Source organism: Eubalaena glacialis, chromosome 9, assembly GCF_028564815.1.
Source record: "Eubalaena glacialis isolate mEubGla1 chromosome 9, mEubGla1.1.hap2.+ XY, whole genome shotgun sequence".
NCBI classification, from domain to species: Eukaryota; Metazoa; Chordata; class Mammalia; order Artiodactyla; family Balaenidae; genus Eubalaena; species Eubalaena glacialis.
The window spans coordinates 63,642,674-63,667,036 of record NC_083724.1 but is presented as its reverse complement, the minus strand read 5'-3'; the positions used below and the strand labels follow the sequence as shown (position 1 = coordinate 63,667,036).

The window sequence follows — 24,363 nt, the reverse complement described above, 5'->3', positions numbered from 1 at the left end:
AATATAGGCTGATGCTCAAAGGGGAAGATCAGTTTGAAAAAGTTAATTGGGATACAATTTATAATGTCACATAATTAATTTAAACTACAAATGTAGCTTCCTTTATATCTGTTGGCCAGTGTCAGTGAATGGAAATGTATTTACATCTTGACATTGTAGAAATGCCTACTCTTTTTTTTTTTTAAATTTTTTATTGAAGTGTAGTTGATTTACAATGTTGTGTTAGTTTCTGGTGTACAGCAAAGTGGTTCAGTTATACATATATATACATATTCTTTTCCATATGGTTTATTATAGGATATTGAATATAGTTCCCTGTGCTATACAGTAGGACCTTGTTGTTTATCTATTTTATATATAGTAGTTTGTATCTATGTCTAATCACAACCCCTTCTTTATCCCTCCCCCACCCCCTTTCCCAGCTGGTAACTGAAAGTTTGTTTTCTATGTCTGTGAGTCTGTTTCTGCTTCATAAATAAGTTCATTTGCATCCTACTCATGTATTTTAATCAGGGGTTTACTATCAATCATGAATTTTCTTTACAATGTGAACAAAGTATAACAACTTATTTATATTGTCATATAGCTGACCTTCAAAACATGCCCCAAATCTTCATATTATCTGCTTAAATACCATAGAATGGGTGCAACCTACCATTATAAATAGAACTGAAAAATAGAAAACATTGAAAATATTGTGACTTTCCCCAGTTCTGGAAAATAGTATCTGGTGCTTTTAATTCCAGCATGTGCATGCACAAGGACGGAAGTAACAGAATGAAAGAAAATACAGTTAGTAACTCAACCTATTATTTTTCAACCATATGGTTTTATGATACTAATGCATAAGAGAATATACCACTTGTAATTAGACCACAGACTGATTAGGATTCTGGATTTTTTCATATTCTTCAACATACTGTTGATACTGATCAGTAAGGAGAGGCTGATTTGCTTCATCCGTGTTTCTTCTGGCACGAATCAGACAAGAAGCACCCACAAAAATGACTGCAACCAGTAATAAAGCAGCAACTACCGCTATGGTAACAATCTCAGAAATACTAAAATTCCGACCTATTTGAAAAAGAAAATGAGAGCAAAAAATAAATAGTAAAATAGTTGCCACCCAAAATTGGATACCCTAATAGAGGCACTGTTCCAGGCACTTTACAAAGTCCTCATATTTAATTTTTATTGGCTACATCGCCTATTATAGCACCTGGCATCTTCAAAGCACTTCCCAATTTCTCACAGTGAGCCCTACTGGGATAGTTATTATATCCATTCTAAAGGAAATGATGGCTCAGAGTTTGAGTCACTTGCCCAAGGTCATTTGGTTAGTATGCAGTAGAGCTGGTTTTGGAGCCCAGGTCTTTCAGGATCCAAATCCTGTGCTCTTCCACTGTACCCCATTGCCTTTGTTAAGAAAGGGATTTAAAATTAAATCAGAAAGTTTTGAATTTCAAAACCTCAGAAAAAACAGCTCAGAATATCTCACTCCATCTCTTTTTTTTTTTAGGCTAAATAAACGGAAGCAACATTATGTAGTAGAAAAATAAGGGCATATTACTCAGGGCTAAGCTCGAGACTCATTCTCTATGCTCACTAGAAAGGTGATCTTTGACAATTACTCTCTCTAAGCCTCGTCTTCCTTATTTGTAAAATGAGGATTTTAATACCTGCCTCAGAGGGTTGTAAGGATTAAATGAAATAGTGTGGTATGTAATCAGCTCAATACCAGGTCAGAGTGGGCTCTCAACAAATGTTAAATTCAGTCTCTTTATCCACAAATAAAAATTCAAATGAAAGCTTCTAAATCCAAGTGGAAAACTGTGGATTACTTTATCTCAGAAAAATGTGATTACTTTAAGGGTGACAAATTTGCTTTCGGAAATTTCCACGGTAAAAATACATTTTCAGTACTCACTTGACCATTGAACTTCATAAGTGTATCCCAGGTTGTCTGGAGCAGTAACGAACATTTCTATGTTGGTAATTGGAGGCCAAAATGGTACCATATTGTATTGTCTGTTATGTCCAATAGGGGCATTTTCCAAAGGAAATGTGGATATATCTAAAATATGTCAAAGACACCTTGTTAATAGACAAACTCAAGCTAATATTAATACATTATTATTGTGTTCTGAAGGTGACCCAAAGTATTCAAGGGTAACATTAAAAATTCTTTCATATTTTACACTGAGTAAAGACATAAAAATGTTTCACTACAGCAGAACAGGAAATTGCATAAAACAGAGCTCAAATGCTTTGAGTACAGCACTAACGTGTCATCCAATAGAAAAAGAAAGTTTAAAAGTAAGGAAGTTTTAGTCTTTTCTTATCTATGATGATCATTAGTTGTTTTACTTTTATATTACAGAAACTAATTTGAATAAAATTCATTAAACTTACTTTTCAAAGCTAAAGAAAAGATTGGACCTGTAATTTGCTGTAGTATCATCTATTATTTAAATTTGAGAGACACCGTAGCTAATGGAGGTTTGTCCCTGACTATGACTATTTCTGTTTAGTATTTTTCATTTTTCTGTTTAATTAGAGAAATAAATATTAACTTATTCCCTGGGTTTTACTCTGTTAGCAAAAGGCACTTAACACTTTGAATCAAGGTCCTAGAATCCTATTTGTTTCCTGCCACCTTTCATCTTTCTACTTAAATAAAAATCATAGGCATTTATATTTTTAGTAAGTTTCTGTTATCAGAGCTAAAAGGAGTGATATACTCTTTGTGGCAAAAGATCATTCCTTTTTGTTGTTGTTGTTGTTTATATTTATATTGGTACAATTAAATGCCAAATGGAATGTCACAAAACCAGAGTTGGAAGTGGGTTTGGGTAGGACATTAGTGGGAATACATTTAAAAGAGCTGGAATATGTGAGAAGGCTAGTGAAATATTAGGTTTTCTGTTCGCAAGAAGTATATTACCTGGGCAGTCACTGTGATCCTGTGAAGCACAGGAGAGTATTTTAGCATCTACTCTGAAGAAAAATTGATCATAGAAATGGCAGGTAGTGTTTATATTTTTGTAACTTTAAATTTAGTTACTTTAAAATCTAGTGATTAGAAATGTACTATGAATTAATGCTAATTAAATATTTATCCATTGAAATCTATTGAGCTCCTGCTAGTACCAGGCACTGATCTAGGCACATGGGGTATAGCATTAAACAAAAGACAAGGTTCCTGGCCTCAAGGCACTCATAGTAATTATTTGTTAAAGTTAGATGTTAATGCTAATAACTTAGATCATTTTTTAAACTTCCCACTTCATCTTTACCGAATTGGCCTCAACCCAGTTCAGTTACAGCTGCATAAAAAAGTTATGTCCATTAAAATAAGTGGAGGAAAGAAGAAGAAGAAAAATAACAATAGCAATTGGATTGCAATGTTGCTTCCCTGTGTCAGACCCTTCAATGGCTCCCCTTCTCTCTTAGAGTTAAACCCAATGTCTTTAAGGATCTGCCCCCTGTTTTCCCTCTGACCTTGTCATCTCCCTCCGTTTTCTCCCCACTCCCCACTCTGCTCCAGCCACGGTGGCTCCTTTGTTCCTTTGTCTTGGGAGCATCTTTCTCCATATATTTACACAGTGTTCCCTATCCCCTTTCCTGATTTTACTTGTCTACAAAGACTTTCCCCCATCTAACATACTCTATATTTATTTACATATGCTTATTGTCAGTTTATACATTGCTGTCTAGTTTCCAGAAGTGTATGTTTAACAAAAGTTTGTTTTGTTCATTTCTAAACCTATTAATTCCAGTTATTTGTGACTGAAATAAAAGTAATATAACAAAACACATGTAAATCGATAATTATGATTGTAAAAAGAGGAGGATTTGTTTTTATAATAAATAAATGGAATGCTTTGGAAAGATTTATTAAGAATGAGTGGCTGCAACGTTGCTCTAGAATTAGGAATGAGCAACTATGATTTTTAAGGGTTAGGGGAGCATTATGAAAATTTAGAATAATACTGTACTCAGATTGCATCACAAGGGTTGTTAATTTCTTGTTTCACTTTAAAGAAACAGACACTGTAAATTATAGATAATTCATTATGGTTGTATGTATGTATATAAATACACATGAAAAATCAGATGGAACTCCAATCGGTGAATTCATAGAAGATTGATAAGTGAATAAATATTTATATTTAAGCTATTTATTTCTTAAATTGTTTTCAGATGAAACAAACTATTTTGACCAACTCATCAATTAATGGTCCAAATCAGGTTAGATTAGAGGTTTCTATTGTATTCTCTCTCTCTCTCTCTCTCTCTCACACACACACACACACACACACAGCACAGAAGTAAGAGATGGCTGAATGAATAAATGAATCAGTAGATAGTTAATCTCCAATATTATGTTTACGTGCATGATGAAGTAAAGGCACATAAGACAAAACTTAGAACACTTTTAAAATGTGAAAATTTATGATGTTTTAACCAGTAAAAGCACATTCATTGTTTGAATGGTAATACAACCCTCTCAGCTGAGTGAAGAGAAAGTAGCCTTTAAATAATATTTTAAAGAATGCATTACAATGAACTTAAAAGAGATTTTCTACAGTGTGATATAAAAACTAACATTAACTTTTCAAGTTGAATATAATTTCCATTTGTGAGAGGCCGTAAAGTAATAAAAATCAGAACTGTGGATTATGAGTATAATTTTTCTGTCTTTTGGGGTGTCAAAGAAGAGCTCTTTAAGGTTTTTGCCTTCATATTAAAAAACAATGAGGATGTTCATTGGAAGGTATGAGAAAGAAAAATTGGGGAAACATGGTAGTCATCTTTACATGGTCAAAAGGAGAAGGGATTACCTTTTTAGTCCTAGTGAATGTTAATAAGTATCATCTTACAATTACTATTCTGAGAGACTTCTCATCTGCCTTTTCAAAGTGGTTTAGAATATTTGGAAATGGCTAGATATTAGAGCTATTTTATCCTATTGTTAAGTGTAGTTTAAATGTGCCAAATGCTTAGCCTAAAGTGGTAACTATGCCATCTGAACAATCTACTTTGCTGAGCCTGCAAAAAGCATATGAAAGAGTCTTACCAGCATTGTATCTCCTCAGCCATTCATCAAAGACTGCATCAGTGAAAGTATGTAGGAGGACAAAAATAGGATCATTGGGAGATAAATGAGTTTGCCCCCCGGTTCCATTCAGGAATAGATGAGCCAAATTGTGAAGGCTTCGCACAGTAGGGTCATACCTTCCTGTGGGATCACTGTAACCTAGATATAAAAAGAAGGATGAGAATAGTAAAAACCATTACACATATCTAACTTTTCAAGTCCAAAGCAGTGATTATATTGGGAAACAATTTTTCCTAAGCTTGTCAGGCCAATTTTTACCTTAGTGTAATAGCACTGCTTCTCTGTACCTATGGTTGGTGACATGTGTTTGCTGTACCGAGAGCTAGGTTAGTTTGAAGCTAGTGGCATGACATTCTAAATGTAGCCTCTAGGTTAAAAATAATGACCTGCAAAGGATACCAGTCAAAATATATAGAACACTCTATTTTGACAAGGCTAACATTGGTCTACATGGAAATAAAGATAGTGGAAAGCTCTAGCTTCTACAAAAACTGCTGATACAATTGGGAGAACACCACTCTGATTGTCCTGGAACTTAAATTGCCAGATGTTACTTTAGTCTCCTACCTTATTCCTTGTGAATGACTGTCAGCATGTTTATTTTTAGAAAATTATTTTTGTGGAGAATTTACAATTTCTCAGAGCTTTCTTACCATCTCTGTGCTAGTTTTAAATACCTGAAAAGACTGCTGTCAAAACATTTATAGAACTTTTGAGAATGATCTGTATTCTATATATATATCTTCTCCAAATACATTTCCATATTATATATATTTCACATGTGGATCATATATATATTCCCATTTTATATATAATCCATATATTATATATCTATTATATATAATATATACATTTCCCACATTATATATAACATATATATTTCCCATATATACTCCCATATATATATTGTTCATGAATACATATTAGAGAGAAGACAAGGATAGATCACAAACAAAAATAGAGGGTCTCTGATGTGGGATGGAGTTACAAGTGTGTGTAGTTAGCTTGAAGGACCAGAGCGGGGAGAGCAGGGAAAGGCTGTATATTATAAAACAAAATTAGAATTTGAAATACATTAGCTCAGTTGTATAATTATAGTTATTCATTTACTCATTTTTTATATGTTTATCCCATTATTTTTTGACTCATAAAACATTTAAAGATTGTCTATAATGTACACAGCAGGTGGTTAAGCACTAATCTTTTCACGCATTCTGTCAGGAAATCAGTACAATTTGTCTTTTGATTGGGCATCAATAAGATACAATCTGCAAATTCTTTATGAAATCACTACTTATAGTCTTAGTTTATAAATACCAGCCTAGTCAAAATATGGTTATTATTTATTGAGTCATCTCCAAGTCAGTGTATCATATGTAGTTATGAAAATTAACACAAAGATAGGAAAGAATGGCATATAATTTTGATGATAAAAGGGGAGATAATTGAAAATAATTATCAGATCTATACATCAGGTATCTCAGATCATGGGAAAGAGAGATCTATTCCCTTTTTTTGGTTGGGGGGAGGGTGGTCTAACATGTGTAATGCTGTATTTAAGGTAAAATTTGACTATAACAAGTTTATAATAAAGTTAAATGTGATTCTATTCTTTTAAAACTTTATGTATCGTGAATAATTTAGAGATATCAAAATTTATTTTATAAAGTAAATTATTTTATAAAATAATTATAAATGAAATATTTATTTTAGAGGACTTAGAAAATTTGGATTTGAATCTGTGCTCTGTTACTAAATAGCTGGATATCTTTGGAAATTAATTTCACGTCTTTGGACCTCAGTTTCTCAGCTTTAAAATACTTTGAATTAAGCAAGGAAAACCAAATTAAATATCTCTAGATGCAAGTTCGAATTTTTATAGATCTTAAAAGAAAGTTGCTGGATGATACCTAAATAAAACATGTGTCCAAACCAGGCTTTAGTAGATGGCAACTTATGTTCAGGATTTTTTATTATATTTTTTAAGAAAAAAAATTAATAATCTCTCCAAGTCTTGAATATTATTTGCCTATACTAGAATTTGATATAGTTATACACATATTGGCCAGCTACCTAACAGAAATTTGAGTTTAATACCTTTTAGGTATTTTAACAGAATCATTTCCAAGGGCTTCTCCTATGATAAAAAGTTTCAGGGTCTCACACTTTTCTTTAAGAAAGTTCTTGTTTTGAGCAGAGAATTGTGATTATATCATAATAGGCAGCCCTATTCACATAAACTTACAGGATCCATATGGCATTCAAAGGTTTTTTTCAAAGAGATTTGAATTTGAATAGTTTTCCCTGTGACAACTAGGTCAATTCAGAGCACCGATTTTGTTTACTTGCCTTCCACTGTGTTTCGGAAACTGTTTGTAGAAGTGGAATAAAAAGGAGGTGTGTCAAATAAACCAACTTCCAAGCACTGAGTGACATCCTGTGGTTCAGGAAGACGTTGCACCATTGGTCTAGCCACATTTCCAGCTGGATTTCTCCTAATTGGCCTACCCTCAGTGCCTGGGGAAAAGATGGGAAACGGTGAACATGTATGGAACATTTAGAGATCTTAGCTTTGCTTTTCAAATTTGTATACATAGCATGAACACTGAAAGACAGGGTTTCCTTGGTAGAAGAGAAAATTTTTAAAGTGCATATTTAGTGGCATTAAAGTGAGAAAATAAGTTATCACGTCCAACTTCTGTGAATAGGGAAAATATGTGATACACAGAATCACCTGAAGAAAAAGATGATCACAATAACAGATAGAGGTCCTTGTATTTGTTAAATCAACATATGCTTTTTTCAAGAGAACACATTAAAATGAATATTCCATGGAAAATTAAATCCTGCCCACATAATCTCATAAACCAAAACTCTACACTGAAATCCATATTTCATACACATATGAAATTTTGTACTTGAATGCTCTTTCAAGCCTTCAGAGAAATCAAGTTAAAACAACCTTAAATCTCTTTGGGAAGCGGTCTGTATTTCAATCAACACATATTTTTCAGCAATTAATGTGAAAAATAATTGAAATATTTTAAGGTCAGTAAGATAAACAGGTAAACAAAGAGCTGCTATACTAGGGATAATATGTACCCCTAGAGATACAGAGATGCCTTTGGGGAGACAGGGAGGGAGAGAAAGAGAAATAAGGAAGGGAGGGAAGGTGGGGGTGGGAAGGGGGGGAGAGCGTAAGTGAGAGAATCAATTCTTCCCAATTGGGTGGCTTCAGGAAGCCTTCATTAGGTAGAGAGATTTGCAAAGAGCCCGGAAGGACTGAGGAGAATTGCCAGAGGTGAAATAAGACAGATTTTACAAGTCAAACATTTTAAGCAGAGGTAATAATAAAAGATGATAAGCTTTCTTCTACGCATGATATAAGCCCCATCGGAGCACAAACTCTTTTCTTGATCACCAATGTGTCCTCCAGTCTTGATCCAGCACTGGCATATAATTAAAGCTAAATAGTTGTTTGGTGTATGTTGATTTATGAAAAGATCAGGTTGATTGTACAAGAGGGCCTGTTAGGTGAACAGCTTGCCTAGGGTATGTGGCAATATAAGGGAGTAGTGGATGGCGGGAAGGATAGGAAGCTAGACAAGAACTGTTTTATTTGTTAGGCCAGTGAAAGAAAAAAGGAAAATAACATTTTATTGAACACATATTAATGTGTCTGATATGGTACCAAATACTTTAACAAGATATCTTATTTAATCCTCACGGTAATTCTTGCCTCTCTCTACTTTTCTTCTTGGATGAAATTATCCATTCCTGTGGTTTCACTGATCATCTTTTACAGGACACCCATACCTGTACAGCTTTAGATCAAACCTTTCTTAGACATTGCATGCTTATGTCCTCATATGCTTTCTGGACCGTATCTTTCCAGTATTCCATAAATGCACCAAATTCGGTATACTGAAAGAGTTAATTATTGACACCTAACATTCTTCCAGCCACTAAAATATCACCTTTAATTCATCATATGAAAAACATGCTCTTTCTTCACTATACTTCTCAAATTTGCTTTCTACTTCAGACACTCTGAACTTTTCATTCATTCCTGCATGGAAATCCCACAGGACTCCAATCCATAAGATGTTAATAGGTGCAATGGCAGAAGTTGTCCATGTGCAAACAAATTTAAAAAAAATCACAGTCAGAGAGGGATGAATGTTTTGGTATCTAAAGACATACTGATCGATCCTCAATTTTATCTCATTCAGCGTGCCAAACAAAGTTTTATTTTAATTTTTAAACTTCTACAGAATAAAATTTCATATACATTTAATTCTCTTATTCCTATATATGGCTAAATAATCTTCTAATGGTGAAAAATCTACTTAATTTCTTTGCTCTATTTAAAATATTCTCTATTAAGTTTACAAAGTAATTTAATATTTGGTGCCTAAAGGAATATGTGCAGAATAAATGTTATTAGTATAATAATAAAATAAAAAATAAATTCCAATAATTCTAGTTTTTATATGGAAGAACAAAAGTTCAAAATAGCCAGACGTGCCTGAAGAAGAAAAATAAGATGGGATAAAAAGACTCTGATAATTAAGACCTTGTGTTAGCAGCAAGAGAGATGGTAAAAATAGGATCTAAGGAAGAGAACAGAAAGCTTCACAGGAACTGATCCACACAGGACAGAAAAGTGATCTGTGGCAGAGGTGGCATTCAGACCACTGGAGAAAGGATGCTAGGAAAACTGTTAATCATTCTCTTTTTGTATTCACTTTGGGAGAGCTGGAAAGAGCTAGTTGGCAGACATCTTCTGTACAGTATCTTTCTTTTATTAAAGGCATCCTCCATGTCACCTTTTGGTTTTTTAACCTTCTCACCAGATTAACATAATAGTAAAAATAATATATTATAATAACATAAAATAATAGTAATAATCATTATACAATAATAATAATAATTATTATTATTGTATGTATTTTTTACTCCCAGGGCACTTCCAACTCTTTCTGCATATTTCAGATTTCCTAGGGAAACATTTTCTGTGAAATTCCAACACAAGACACATGACTACTAAGCAGTGCTGAGCTTACTAAGAGGATTAATTAATACAAAATAGACATTTCCAAAATAAGAAAGTGAGCAATGCACTGACCAAGTTGTTCAAGGAAAGCAATGGAAAAATGTATAGGCACTTTCTTTTTCCCCTGGAGCACCTCAGATTGCCTTGACTGTCCTAGGTACTTAGTGAATATTTGTACATCAACTCTCCATGATAAAAGTGGATTTTAGTCTGAAGTCCTTAGTAGAATGAAGGGCCTTCAGGCAGCACATTTAATCACTTTACCTAATAGGCAATTCTGAATCCTAGTTGTCATTTGGAACTTACTGTTACAAAGGGTTCCCAGGGTATCATAATCTTCCAAGGATTCACAGACCATTCGCCATTGAGAAAAGACGGAGTTCGGGCTTATAAGATTGGAATCAAAGTTGCTTCTTGATCCCATCAAGTCATCGGTGCAAATGTCACAGGTGTTCTTCCCGGTGGCAAAATTCCAGTAAGGAAGGGAGAAAGAAGGATCCTGCAACATTTCCTAGATCACAGAAACTCTGTTAGCATTCTCTGCTTTTGTTTAAAATTCTCCCTTTGCTTGGTTTACTCCCTGGCAGTCTGTTTCTATTAGTTCTCTTCAGCCACTTAGGAACCAGTGAGTGTGTCAGTTGGTGTCTGAAGGGCTAGAGGACTTAAATACCTTATTTAACAAAGCCTCAAATTTACTACAAGAAGTCACTTGGGCACTAGAGGGAATGAAACTCAACTTGTTATACAGAAGTTTCTGCAAATGCTTTGGGGAGGTGTCTTTTCTTTTTTAGGCAAGTAGTTACATTTCTGTTGGTTATACTAAAAATTATCAATAATCACTTCTCCTCTTTGACATTTCCACTTCCTTCCATTTTCCTATCTCTAATTCAAGCATGACTAACTCCTGGTCTGGCGCCAGATTCAGCCTTGAGATATATTATGTGAAGCAGTGCTTTTTATTTTGTTTCTGTTTTTTAATTTAACCAGAACGACTTCAGGCATTTAGATTCTGGTTTGGCCACAGACTACGGAGGCTCTTTCACACTTGCCTTATCTGCCCAGGCACTGAAGGTGTTTTACTTAGAGACCCCTGCTTCAGAATCTAAGGCTTCTGCCAGAAACTAATACAGACAGGAAATGCTAAACTGAAGCAGAATATTTCTCTGTGCACACTGTTACTTAGACCAGAGACCTAGTTTCCATTTAGAGCTGATCTCAACAATTTTAAAAATGCTGGACTCAAGATCATATGCTTATTTTACTGGGTTCCTTTAAACATGTATTTATTGTACTTGTTATTTCTCATTCCGTTAAGCCTTTAGGGAGCTATATTTAGAGTGTGGGATGTAAATGTAGGGATTGCCATGGTTTTATCTCACAAGTATTTAGTACATATGTACTTTTTTTACTTTTAAACCCTTTCTAGGAAGCATTTCCTTGTCCTCGGGGTATTTTAGAGGGTCAAAACTTTCCAAGGTATTCCCCAGTTATTGATCTCCAGAGCTTTAGAGTCCTTATTTAGAAGCCATTGTTCTGGTTCACAAAAATTAGTGACAGCTTCTAAGGGATCATTAAGAGTCAGTTTGTGGTTCAGCAACTGGCATTTGGGAGCTGGAGCATATTCATGTGGCATTTCAACTGTGCATTACATTTAGATTATAATTTGTTGGATCCCTTGTGCTGTTGGGTTTTAAAAATGTAAGTCATCGGGGTTGAAGTTTACGCAGGCAAAATTGAAGCTTTTAGATACTTTCCACCTGCCCTTTCATTTTGGTGTACCTGTGGGAAAATGACTTGAAGGCAAGAAGATCTGGAGTCGATTACCAATGACAGATTTATCTACTCATAATCTAAAAAATGCCTTGAAATCAGAGCTATAAACTATGAAGTTCAGAGTATCAGATGAATTCATTTAATCACTCTCAAATTGCATATGGGTGGACTACTTACTTACATGTGAATATTTTGTTCTGTATTTTAGTGCATTAAATCTCTCCCTTCTAACCATTTATTTTCTTGGATAATGCTGGGCACAAGCATTACTGCGAATCAATACGTGAATCTGCCCTCGGATAGTTTTAGATTAATTTTTAGATTTTAATTTGTGGGGAGGGATTCATTGCTGTTATTTCACCTAGAAAACAGGTTCAGTTTGTGGATTTCCTAAGTGAGATCTAAGAATTCTAAAGGGGTTAGGGGTTAGGTTGGGGTTAGCAGATGTAAGCTGTTATATACAGAATTGATAAACAACAAGGTCCTACTGTATAGCACAGAGAACTATATTACATATCCTATGATAAACCATCATGGAACAGAATATAAAAAAAGAATGTATAGATATGTATAACTGAATCACTTTGCTGTACAGCAGAAATTAACACAACATTGTAAATCAACTGTACGTCAATAACAAAAAATTTTTTAAAAAACTTCATTTAAAAATAACAATACTTTTCTTAAAATATAGAGCAATTAGTAAAATAAACAATATGAAAGTATTTATGTTAACAGATAATTTAATGTGGCTTTAGCTTATCTGATTAAAAATAAGCAGGAAATAACTGTGTTCTGAGCTTCACTTTATGCCAAAAAAGTCAATGCCTTTTAAATTAAAATGATGTCTGACCTATGGGATGTTGTTAGTAGGTGTCTTCTATAAGCCTCAAAGTGGTAGGGGGCATGGACAAAATGGAGTTCAATTAAAATATGACAATATAAATGAAAAGTAATTTTTTTCATAATTTAAACCCCATATCATATCAGAACGAATCATCAACTTATAAAGTGCGCTATACATTTGGGACTTGGAAGACTGAGAAGTTATACACACCTGCCTCATCCAAACCAGGAGGAGGTATTGGTGTACATTTGAAAAGGGAGACATAGCAAGTGAGAGTCCTTCATTGCAAACTATATGAGGGTTATTTTTTCAATGACAGAGCTGGAGAATATGTCCAGTGCTTTAATTCACACCTACAGATGTCTCAATTGGCTTCCTCATCACTGATATGACTTTCTTTTCACTTCACAAAGGGTAAAGATTAATTAATAAGGAAGTAATTAGCATAAGGAGAAACTTAACAGAATGCCAAAGGCAGATTAGTAATGTGAAATTGCTTTTCATCGCCTGTTTTGATCATTCGGAACACGGTGAATCAACAACTTAGAAACAAGTCACCTCCTCTGTAAAGGATATGAACATGGCCGTGCCTCATGCGTACCTGCATGTCTCTCTCCAGCTGCAGCAGGTGGTACCTATGCCACGTGAGAAACGCTGGTCCCTCATGAGAGAAATCCACTTCACCAAAGCTTTCCTGGCCTGCCCCGAGAAAAGTCTTTTTGACTGAGTAGTAGTGCGTCCAAACAAAGTAGTTGTAAATGGAAATGTTCTCAAATTGTGGTGTGTTGCCATCTGGCCCCAATATTTCTTCTGATCTCCTGGTGGCAATGACAAACTGAGGGTGAATGGTGCGCTTTGCCATATCCAGGGCCCGGACAAAGCGCTTCTTTTCTTCTGTACTTAAGTCCAGTAGGTTTCTCCTGACTTTAGGGATACAAAATTCAAACGTGAAAACATCTGCAGCGTGGGCATGGGTAGACAATGTGCATAATCATCTTGTAACACCACGTCCCATTTACCCATGAATGATAATTTGCATGTGTGCTCATATCATTTTATACTTTTAAAAATACCCCTTGCTAAAATCCCTTCTTCAGGCCTGCTTTTTCTCTCTCTCTTCCCCTCCCTCTCTTTCTCTCTCCAACTTATTCTAGGATTCCTATGAGTTTTCCTTAATCTTACCATGGACTTTATGATTCTATGATCCTGTTGTATTGATTTCTGCTCACTATTGGCATATTTCTTGGAATTTTCTACCTTTTTAGTATCATAAATTTTGCAAAAACACGGTATGTGGTATAGTATAGTGGTTAAGACCAGAGTCTAATTCTATGACTGCACACATTTCTCTAAGCATCAGTTTTTCATCTGTAAAGTGTGTGTAAAAATATCCGCTTTATAAAGTTGTAAAGACTAAGAAGACACACATAAAAAGCACTTAGACCAGAGCCTGGCTCAGAATAAAGACTCACCCACAGACATAGAGAACAAACTTATGGCTACCAAAGGGAAAGGGGGGGAGGGATAGATTAGGAGTTTGGGATTAACATATACATACTACTATATATAAAATAGATAACAAACAAAGATGTACTCTGTAGCACAGGGAACTATACTCAATATTTTGTGGTAACCCATAAGGGAAAAAAATCTGAAAAAATAGATATATATGTATAACTGAATCACTTTGCTGTACCCACAACATTGTAAATCGGCTATACTTCAATTTAAAAAAAAAAAGGCTCAGTAAACGTCCCCTGAAACTCTTGGTCCCATGTTTGGCACAAAGAAAACAATCCAGTATTGCCGGCTGTTACTATTTAAAGCTTTCTCATTTATTGTTATTTAGGCTGCAGGCCAGGCTCATGCTATAAAATGGCTGAACTTGATCATCAGAGCAGGAAATATCCTGTGGTCAGCAAGGGTAGTGGAAGAAGCTCATCGATTAGAGCTGGACACATCTCAGTGTGAATTCCAGGTTTACCACGTACCAGCTACATGGACTTGACCTTTCGGAACCTCACAATTAACATAACTATCTTGCAAAGTTACTGAAAGGTCCAGTCATAAACACCTAGCACAGTTCCTAGTGTAAAGGAGTTGCTCAACAAATCTTTTGAAAGGAAATGTTATTAGTCAGAAGACTTGAGCTTCAACTTCAACTCCTTAAATCAAATACATTTCTCAGCCTCTCTAAGCCTGTTTCCTCAGCTGTGAAAAGTAAGTCTTGAGCTTTATGATTTCTAGGAGTTCTGAAAGTTCAACTGGTTCAGGATTCTGTTAAGTGGGTTGAGTTCCATGCAGAACTGTGCATCCATTCACACCCCACTTACCTATGAGAACCCTCTGGTCACAGGCAGCTCCTCTCCATCCAGGACGGCAGGTTCCACAGTTGTATCCTGAGAAATTGCCAATGCAGTGGCATGTCCTGTTGAAGAAGCGCGTGGGCCAGCCCTCTCGGTCGTCTCTGCCATCGTGTGGGTACTGGGGGCCGTGGGGTCGGGAGTCAGCTGTCACCACCTCACACCTGCCCCTTCCTGATGAGGAGCCGCAGCGGTCAGTCCCAGGCCCAGACAGTGGGAACAGGTCTGGGCAACACACGCCATTTCTCAAAGCCTCGATGGTGACACACTGTCTTGGGAATTGAGCCCAGGCCTGCTGGAAAAAAAGCAGGGCCAAGAAGGTATAGCCCAGAGAGAGGAGTTTCGGAGCTTTCATTCTGCTTGAAGCAAGAATGCAGTACAGGCTCCGGTTTTCAGCCCTTTGTGTAGAGAACGAGGCACATAGATAAAAATCAAGCTGAAAAGGAAAAAGCAAGATGGAATTATGCAAGTTTTTTTGTACTGTTATAAATGGCATGAGCCCCTTCCCAACCCACCTTCAAAATGCTTTTCATATCTGTAAAATGACATTTCAAAAACTAATCAAAATAGTAATTTACCTTTAAAAATTTGACATGTATAATACCTACATAATTAAATCCCCTGTCCTAGTCATTTAATTTTCTTCATTTTAAATTTCTATTTATATAAAAAAATACTTATCCTGGATGTCATTTATCAAAAGCACTCATTAACGGGTCACCATCGTTAATTACATTTATCGGTGGAGCTGAAAGAAGAATTGGGGGCAGATTTCTAGCAAGTTAATTTCCAGGATTTAAAGTCCCCTTTATCCTAATGGAGTTTTGGCGGGAATCCACCCACTCCCCATAGAGTTTCTCTCCAGTACCTTGAACTCCTGAGGGGATTCTCTGCTGAGCTTCTCTTAGAACTGAGTGTTTTATATTTGCTTGTCCCCTGATGTCAGAGCTGTTAATTGCTTGTGGGTTTCTGCCTGGTAACTCATCCCAAATCTGTTCACCCAGACTGGGAGGGGCTGGTCCTCTTTTCCACCGTTTACTAATCTCTTTTCACTTCAGTGAATTTTTCTGCCCTTTAAGTATTTGGTTAGCACATGATCGCCTTCCCACTGATTTCCTTGTGATGTTTAAAGTTTTAAGAAAAGGTCAGAGCGACGAATTTGGAATACAACAAGTCAGAGAAACTAGAGAACTTTTGTTTTCATTGCAGAGAAATTTATTTTTTTCTTTGAAAATATATCTTTAGAGGATAAAAGAGATTACTTACCTTTTCTTAGTGATAAAGGGCTAGGCTAGTGCTTGCACCTGATGGTAGCTTTTGATTGTGTTCCGTCTTGAAAACAGATGCTGCCATTCTCAAAATTTCCAGAGAGAGTAATTGTAGTAGAAAAGGCATCAGATACAATTACACCAACTCACATGACATTGGCTATCAAGGTGCCTGCTGGTATTGACAGTTGGGTACTCCAGCTCCCTTACCTCCATTGGGGTGGTGTTCATCTCTGTGGCAAAGGATCTCAGGGTCACTGCTATGTCTACTGTTTAGAAAATGACCACTAAATAGCTTATTCTTTCCTACCTTCTCTGCAAGCAGTCTTAAGTTAACGGCTCTAAGGGTAATAGATTCATGTATTTCAAAAGGAATTTTCCTCTGGAGTTGAGACCCATACATATGAATTCAATTTTCAAAGCTAATCTTTAGTTAGGAGTACATAATTGCTGTGCAAAAGTGATCAGAATTTGTGATCAGGGTTAGCTGTCCTATTTGACTCTCAGCCATAAAATTGTCCAGAAACCTATATAAAGGACTTGGGTATACGGTTGCAAATAAAAAGCCAACCAAGGCTATGTCTACAAATTAAGATAAAAAGAATAAGAAGAATTTCCTGTACACGGCCCCTTGTCCAGGCCATCAACATGATTTATTACAACCATATCAAGCCATGGTTATTAAGATTTGTGTCTATAAATCGTGTTATTCTTTTTAAATTTATTTTTATATTTTGGTCTGTTGTGTATAAAACAATCTACTAATGTGAATACATATTAGGATATTTCCTAAAATGTTTTAATAAACATAGCAATCCTGGTTATGATCTATCCCATGCATAGAGACCAAAAGTCCCTTTTTCTTTTTTGCCTTGGATCTCTAGGGTACTAGAATCACAAAAATGCTATCGTCATTACTATTTAAGTAGGCTTCAGTGACCAGACTTTTTCCCCCCACTAATACTATGTATTCAAGTTGTTGTATGTAACAGTATTCTATTTTATTTTTTTAATGTCAGTTTGATATATCATTGTAAGAATATACTCAATATATATATATCCATTCTCCTGTAAGTGAACATTTGGGTTATTTTCCAGGATTTTTAATTTAATTTTTTGTCTTATGAACAATACGGCTATAAAGAGGCTTGTAAATGTTTCTTTTTAAACATATATAAGGGGCTTCCCTGGTGGCGCAGTGGTTGAGAATCTGCCTGCCAATGCAGGGGACACGGGTTCGAGCCCTGGTCTGGGAAGATCCCACATGCCGCGGAGCAACTGGGCCCGTGAGCCACAATTACTGAGCCTGCGCGTCTGGAGCCTGTGCTCCGCGACAAGAGAGGCCACGACAGTGAGAGGCCCGCACACCGCGATGAAGAGTGGCCCCCACTTGCCACAACTGGAGAAAGCCCTCGCACAGAAACGAAGACCCAGCACAGCCATAAATAAATAAATAAAATTAAAAAAAAAAAAAACATATATAAGAATTTCTTGTGGCAAATACCTAGGAAATGGATTGCTAGTCATAGGATTTGTGAATATTTATAAGTTAGTTTTAAATTGTTTTCCAAAGTGGTTGTATCAATTTATATTCCCACCAGTAGTGTTTAAGATTTCTTACTGGTTCACAAACTTGCTAACACTTGGTAATAATAGACTTAATTAACATATATAGAGATAGATATTTCATTCATGTTAATAACTAATATGTTTTAATACTGTTCTTGTGCTTTTATCCCTTCTGTTTCTTTTATTGTAAATTTTTTTTCATGCATATTGCCCATTTTTTTTAATTAGGTTTTTTGTCTTTTTGCTATATAGAACTTCTTTATGTATTCTGTCTTCTAATCTTCTGTTAGATAAATACATTGAAAATATCTTATTCTAATTTATGGCTTAAGTTTTGCATTCTTGACACAGTTTTCTGAGGATTAGCAGTGCTTAATGTCATGGTATCAATCTTTTATTTTATTGTTAGTAGCTTCCATGTCTTGTTTAAGAAATCCTTCCCATTCCACAAGCAATGAACTATTTTTTAATGTTGTCTCCAACATAAAAAACTTTAAATATTGCCTTTCACATTTCACTCTTTAAATGCATGTGGAATTAGGTCTTGTGCCTGATGTGAATAGGAACCTCAGTTCAACTTTTTGTTCCACATCAAAACCCAGTTTTTCTGAGCACCATTTATAGATGGAGCCATCCTTTCCCTAGTCATCTGCAGTATCACCCTTTCAGGTTTTCATGTATGAATGGATTTATTTCTGGCATTGCTCTTCTGTTCTGTTGGTGAATTTGACTATCCCTGTGTCAATGTTATATATTCTTTTATAAAAATCTTTTTTTTAATTGAAGTATAGTTGATTTACAATGTTGTATTAATTTCTGGTGTACAGCAAAGTGATTCAGTTATACATATATATGCATATTCTCTTTCATATTCTTTTCCATTATGGTTTATTATAGGATATTGAATATAGTTCCTTTGCTATACAGTAGGACTTTGTTGTCTGTCTCCAAATGGCTTATTTCACTTTAGTTCCTGAGTGATAGTTTTGAAGATGTTCCTGTGCTGTTTTCTCATTGACACTGAGGTTCCTCAGAAGTCTGCTGTCATTCTTACGGTGCTTCTTTGTAAGTTATCTGTCTTCTCTTTCTCTGACTTCTTTTAAGATCTTTTTGTCTCTGCTTTCATAGGTTGTGTATAGAAATGGATCTATTTTTATTTATTCTACTTAGTCTACATTTTGCTTTACATATTTGTAGATTCATGACTTTGTCCATTCTGGAAATATTTTAGTAATTTTTCTCTTCCAATTTTGCCTCGTCTCCATACTCTGTTTACTTCTTCTGGGCCTATGATTAGGCATATGTTCTCATTCTGTACTTCATATCTCTTAACCTATCTTTTTATTTTGTATAAATTGGCAAGGTTAATGGTGTCTATTAGAAGATACCTATAAGTTGTTGGGTAATTTTAAATATTGTCATATCAGTCAGTTGGAACTATCTAAAGTCACGTGGAAATTAGTTTTATCATTAAAATTATATTAAAATACATAAAGAAAATAATACCCATACTCTTTGAGTCAGCAACCACAGCCTGAATGTATTAGAATCACAAAACACAAGCTGGGGCTTTTATTATTATCTTATAAAATGACTCTATTCCAGGAGGTTATGGACTAAGAATATACCAATATATTTAACAGGCAGTTCTCTCACCATAAAATGTGATCTTAAATCACCAGGCTCAATGTTTATATTAATAATTTGTGTTGTTTTTCTGTTACTGCACAGTTGTAGGAACAAAAATAAAAGAATAAGTCAAGTTACCTCAAAAGTCACCAGGTAAATATCCAAAACTATGTTTGGCAGTTGAGCCAGATTAACAGATAGCACCAATTTTTGCTTTTTATCACTTTATCAAATCGTAAGTAAGAAGTTGTGCAACAGGTAAATGGGAAAAGGAAGAGGTCCTTTGGGAAAGGAAGAATTATTAAGAAAATAACCTATTATACCTAGAATGTCGGAACTGAAAAGTCCTGGTGCCTTATAGTACATAATTTTGATCACATTTTAATAGACCAGTAGGCAGAGAACTGGTTACAGCCAATGCTGAGTAAACTGGACTGAGCTAATGATGGCTTAACTGCCAGCTGGCCATACTAGATCGCTTTAAGGTATGAATCATTAGATTTTGGACAAATACAATTGGATTTTTCTACTTTCCTATAAGTTTAGGAAGCACGTGTTTTATCCAGGTTACAATTTATAGGCAAAGGGAAAAATTCAGATAATTTATTTTATATCAGTCTTTTTGATTATATAATTATGCTTACTATGTATTACATAATTCTGTTTATTACGAACAAAGTTTCATGGAAAGCAGTTTTTTCCTATAAAATGAGTTACTCTTTGAATATTTTTCTTTTGTTTTGTATTTCTTAGTTGGAAGCTATAAATATGCTTCCACAAGCTTAGTTTCTTTGTTTTCGAATGTAGCTCAATGTATCTTCTCTGGCATCCACTCTAAGGTAACACTGTACTCTTGTTTCTATATCGTATATAGTACCCCCTGAAAAGTGTATGCAGCACACTGATATATGGTGCTATAACTTTGCATAGTATTTTTTTCTTTCAGAACTTTTATTTTTTTTTTTGGCCACACCGCCGTGTCTTGCGGGATCTTAGTTCCCCTACCAGGGATCGAACCCGGGAGCCCTGCAGTGGAAGTGCGGAGTCCTAACCACTGGACCGCCAGGGAATTCCCAAGAACACATTTTTTATATTATTATTTTTTAAACATTACACAATCCTGTTTTACTGCCATGGATATTAGAAAAGCCTAAAAATTGGTTGGATTTGCTATTCCTAATGTGGACTCCAAACAGAGTAAACAGATTAACCTTGAAAACATGACTTTCCATCAGCTTTTTATCAGAAAGCTGCTACATAAATATTAAAAAAAAAGAAACGCAAACACTTAGAAGATGACATACAAAAGCCGTTGTTTCTTCCTCTTCGTTTCTTTCAAACTGCATCCATCAGCCGGTCTAACAGAGTCTCACTCTGAGCCATTTTTAATCTCTCACCTGCCCTGTGGCAAAAACCTAATTTATCCCTTCACCCACCATACTTAATGTCACAGGAGTTTATTTTCCACACAAGAATTTATTTTTCACTCAGCAGCCTGGGAGAGCTTTTTATTACTGATAACCTGATGAAAACAAAATCTGTCAGTGATTTCCAAACATACCTAGAATAAAACCCAAGTGCATACAGAAGCCTTCATGATCTGGCCCCTCCTATCTCTGACAGCCTTCACTCTCACTGCCCTCCCTGGTAAACTCTTTTATTCACTACTTTGTTTCTTACACTTACTAATCCCTCTGCCATTTCCCCAGGTGTTTGTGTGACTTGCTGTGTCACGCCATTCAGGTCTCTGTTCCGATGTTACCACTTCAGAGAGGCCTTGCCTAAAAACCCCACCTAAAATAGACCTCTCTATCCCTAAACCCATCATTCATTACTCTTTTTTTTAAGACTAAATCTTCTTCATAGTACTAAACATTGCCTGAAATTTTTATTATTTATTCATTTTTTCCTTGTTTATTGTTTGTCTCACTTATCAGAAGACAAGTTTTTGTCTTCCAATACTGACGTGAGAGATTTCTAGAGAGCCATTTAGCTGTTTTTTAAATGAACTAGGACTAGACATCTGACTTATTTACTCCCAGTCTAGTAATTAATCAGTACTGCCACTAAAATGAATAAATATAACCTACCTCCAATATGTTCATTAGCTACTATTCGTGAGCACCTGTTATTTCCCTTAGTGCTGTGCATATATTATCTCTCATTCTTGAAAAATATTATTAAAGTATTACTTTTATTCCTCTTCTTCAGGATGAGGAAACACAGGCTTCTGGAGATTAAAAATTTTTAAAACTGATATAGTTTGTAAGTGGCAATTTCAGGTTTTGAAGTCAAATTAGTTTGGTTCCAAAATGTTTATATTTTTAAAGTACTGCTCACATTCTAAAAAAGAAGGCTGGGGAATGGAAAGAGTGTTGTATTTTGAGTCATAAAATATACCAGCTTTGCCTCAGTGACCAGGTGCCTTTGTTTGTCTGAGTCTCAGTCCCTCATCTATAAAATATGTATAACAAACATATATAACCAGGAGAGTACAGACTATCAATGCTAGTTTAATAACTAAATGAATCAAAGACAGAAATCTTAAAGTAGATGAAAAATACTGAAATTAATATCTTATTCATAATTATCTTAGTAGACTGGAACACAATTTACACCATGCCTTCATTATTACCAAATGTCCAATCAGTTTTATGAGTAATCCTGTGAAACAAGAATTTCAAGCATTGAAGAAAGAGGAAAAGCTGAAATGGCAATCTCTATTAGTTGTGAAAGCCTAGCAATAGACCACCAGTAGTATATTCTACCGCACATATTGACATCATTCCTCAGCTTGCAGGTGTTTTCTAATGTAGGAGTCGGGTGCAAAGTGTAAAAAGAAAAACATACTTGTGTTTGCTCTTTGACCAAACATTGTGGAATGGTTAAAATGCCATACTCTAACAAAGTTGTTCACAACATAGGTCAGGAATCAGTGTCAAAATACATGTGCCACACTCCTTGGCCCCCTACAGAAATTATTTCTAAGATTTCTTTGATGGAAATTAAATTTTACACAGTAATTTTGCCTTATGGGGTTAGCAGATGCAAACTATTATATATAGAAGGGATAAACAGCAAGGTCCTACTGTATAGCACACAGAACTATATTCAGTATCCTGTAACAAACCATAATGGTAAAGAAAAAAAAAGAATTGGGCTGTTCAGAAATACACACATGGGCAGCATATTAAGACTTATTAGTAACCACCATTAATGTGCATGTTATATATCCAAAGCTGATGTGAAGTTCGTATCTCATCCTCGTTTTTCCTTTGAAGTCCTATGATTGTCATTTATAAAAGATGTAGTCAAAAAGCTAAATGAAAAAGACCAGGAATTTAGGTTAAATTGGGGAGAATAAGAGTTTCAGGAGCATCTTTATTTTTCCAGAAAACCTGTTGATGAATATTAATATATTTAGTGATCATTTGTGGCCAGTGATATTGAATATACTCATTGTCCAATTGAATTACATTTTATTAAATTATATGCTTAGTTATAGTAAGCTTAGATTAATAGCTAGAATTCCAAAGGCATTAAGGCAACTCAAAGTCATCTGTTAGGCCAGTCATGTGTTTTTGCCTCATGGAGAAGCTTAAATTCTTTGAAAGCAAAGAAGAATAATGTTAGGGCTGTGTTTTTGTGTCACTGAGCAGAGATTCAGTCAAACATAACATTGCTATTTTAGGGCAGAATATTTCAAGTTGACATCTCAAACAATGTAGTTTCTAATAAAATGTGCCATTAAATTCTTCATTGAGTTTTCTAAATTCAACACAATATTGCAAATACTGGTGTAGGGCCAATTAACAATAATTTAATTTCAGTTTAGTGAAATTCTAAGTTAAGATTAAAGCATTTAGACTGTTTCTTTTACTGATGATTTCAATTCTGCTTGTACAAATGACCTTGTAAGAGTTCCCCACGAGAAATTTTAAAATACATGTGTGTTAGGTGTTTAAAGTCAAAATAATCAAAAATACTTGTTTTGAGAGTGAATTAAGTAGTGCATTTGTTGTGTAGTTAAAATTATTGTGTTCATTTCCAAAGATTATGTCTGCACTATAATATTTGTAAAAGATAAAGTTTCCATTATTTTACAATTTTTAAACATATCTTTATGGTATCATCATGACTATATCCTCGTATTTAGCATCTGCTTTGTGCTAGGGGCTGAAACAAGGCTGATGTTCTGAAAACAACGGGGTAGTATAGCCATTATACTCCAAGTGCTTCTGAAATAATTAATATGTATGTAATGTGCATATTGGCTCACTTCTCACTGTTTAAACCATATTTTGGAATTATGTAGAAATGAGCAAAATATCTAGACTATATAATTGATCAATAATATTGACAATTTCTACTAGAACTTCTATTATAATATCCATAATATAAAGCATAGGAATTAGTGATAGATTGTTCTAGCAAAAGAAATATTTAAGAAGCCATAAACCTTCTATAGTAAAGAAAGTGTCAATTAATACAGAATGAATACTAAACCATTTTTTTCGTATTAACTACTTGAAAAAATTTAATGTATGAGATGTAATTTTAATTTATAAACTATATTATTAATGATAGTTAAATGTATAGATATACATTATAGAAAATATAGTTAAATATAATATAATATATTATGTACCTATATAGAGATATATTATGTAATATATGATAGTATATATGTATATGTGTATATGTATGTATGTGTGTGTGTGTGTATATATTTGTGG

General features: G+C 34.8%; 1 protein-coding gene across 1 annotated transcript; it reads right to left on the bottom strand.

Annotated features, from left to right (window-relative positions):
- Window positions 1-868: 868 nt before the first annotated feature.
- On the bottom strand, window positions 869-15,516 carry TYRP1 (tyrosinase related protein 1). The gene is made up of 7 exons (XM_061199057.1): window positions 15,132-15,516; window positions 13,400-13,722; window positions 10,485-10,689; window positions 7,472-7,639; window positions 5,081-5,260; window positions 1,928-2,074; window positions 869-1,074 (listed from the first exon to the last, which is right to left on the bottom strand). Exons 1-7 carry the CDS (start codon window positions 15,514-15,516, stop codon window positions 869-871), a joined length of 1,614 nt encoding a protein of 537 aa, XP_061055040.1.
- Window positions 15,517-24,363: the final 8,847 nt, after the last annotated feature.